The following is a 1,833-nucleotide window of genomic DNA, read 5'->3' on the forward strand; positions in this document are numbered from 1 at the left end:
AAATGTTTGCAAATAAAATATATATATTGTATAATACGTATCATTTGTTTCAATATAATCTGAAATAATATTAAACGAACAAAATACTAAACTTTAACTGTTAACGAATTTGTTTCTATACGTTTTTTATTAATTCTAAACTTTTTCTACTTTTATATTTAATCATCAAATCTCAAATCCAAAGATTGAGTATTAAATATTAATAATATAATAAGAAATAATAATTAAACGAGAAAAATCAATTGAAATTATATCGAAATTTATTTTTTATATTTTCTTCGTAGGGTTTCCCTTTTTTTGTTTTTTTAAATTACAATTAAATAAAAATTGTATTCATTTATATTCTTTACGTATAACATGAAAAATAAAAATATTCATTATCGTTGAAGAATCAAATTGGAAAAATGAGATTGGTATAAACACACACAAAGATAAATTAAATTTAATTATTTTACGGTGTAACATCAAAAGAATAATTCTAACGTCAATTCTATTTAGCATTATTGTATATGTGTGTGTGACAGTTAACGATAATATCTTTCTTATTATATATACATAGGTACAGTGACATTTATCATCGGATTTACGGGGTGTGTCGGTGCACTCAGGGAAAATACGTGCCTCCTAGCAGCAGTGAGTACTCATACACCATGGTTATTTAATTAGAATTAATATTTCATGAGAGATTCATTTTTTTCGATCGTCTAATAATTTATTCCACACATATTCTCTCTCATTTATTTTTTTTTTTTCTTTTTTTTTCTTCTCTTCTTTATTTATATATACATGTGTAAAGTATTATTTATGCAAATATTTCGAAATTAATATCGCCATTAATTCGTTATAAACATTTTACAAAATTAAATCTTAAAATATCTATATTAATCTGATTTTTTTAATCTTTTATAACATTATGATAAAAACTAATGAAAATAAAAATATTGTTATCATCGAATGCATTTAAAATCACGTATCATATGATACTATATATTATATACGTTTATTTGTTTAAATATTATATTAAATTTATTGTTAATCTCTCTCTATCTATATCTATCTATATAAATCAATTTTTTATTTTATTCCAATGATACGACAGAGTATAATTATATTTGATTTGAAATATTAAACTCGTATCATTAAATGAAATCATAATTAATATTATTTATTTTACAGTATGCCATATTTTTGGCGTTATTATTGCTAATGGAGATGACTGCCGGTGTTTTAGGCTTCATCTTTAAAGACTGGGTAAGATTATTTTTAAATTATTTATCAATTTTATTCTTTTTTCCTTTTCGAATAAAAATTAACAATAAAAACAGACCAATAAGAATAACGATTAAAAATTCGAGATTTTTTTTTCACGAAAGGTTAAGAAATAGAATAGATTTGTTCTATTTCTGTTAAAAAAAAACACACAAAAAAAATCTAAATATAATTTTGAATTGGTTAACGTTGATAACAAACAAGTAGCAGAAGAAGAAAAGAGAGGTCGATGAACTTTAAATGATCTTTTCCAACGATGGAAACAAACAAGCCAAATACATTTTGCACGTACCCACCCACCCCTTTACCCTTTCTTCTTCCCTTCTTTCTTCTCCCACCTCCCTCATCCCCCAACCTGTCGGTAGAAGTCAAGTGGAATCGTATATTTTCTTTGTCTGCTACTTGTACTCACCCCTGTTGTTGAATTTTTTACTTTTAACAACAGTTAACCACAATCCTTGTTGACTGTAAAGAAACTAATAAATATATATTATAATTAATATATATGTTTGAAGAAAAATACAAACGTAAATATACTATTATTTGTTTATGACTTTATGTATA

General features: G+C 24.1%; 1 protein-coding gene across 1 annotated transcript in view; it reads left to right on the forward strand.

Moving 5' to 3' along the window:
* LOC106788056 (tetraspanin-5-like) overlaps positions 1-1,833 on the forward strand; it is a 22,160-nt gene that overhangs the window by 5,394 nt on the left and 14,933 nt on the right. Inside the window, exons 2-3 of the mRNA XM_014750977.1 lie at positions 560-633; positions 1,177-1,251. Coding sequence (XP_014606463.1) covers positions 560-633; positions 1,177-1,251 — 149 coding nt within the window. The remainder of the gene's footprint in view (positions 1-559; positions 634-1,176; positions 1,252-1,833) is intronic.

Source organism: Polistes canadensis, unplaced genomic scaffold, assembly GCF_001313835.1.
Source record: "Polistes canadensis isolate GaletaPanama2010 unplaced genomic scaffold, ASM131383v1 scaffold_123, whole genome shotgun sequence".
NCBI classification, from domain to species: Eukaryota; Metazoa; Arthropoda; class Insecta; order Hymenoptera; family Vespidae; genus Polistes; species Polistes canadensis.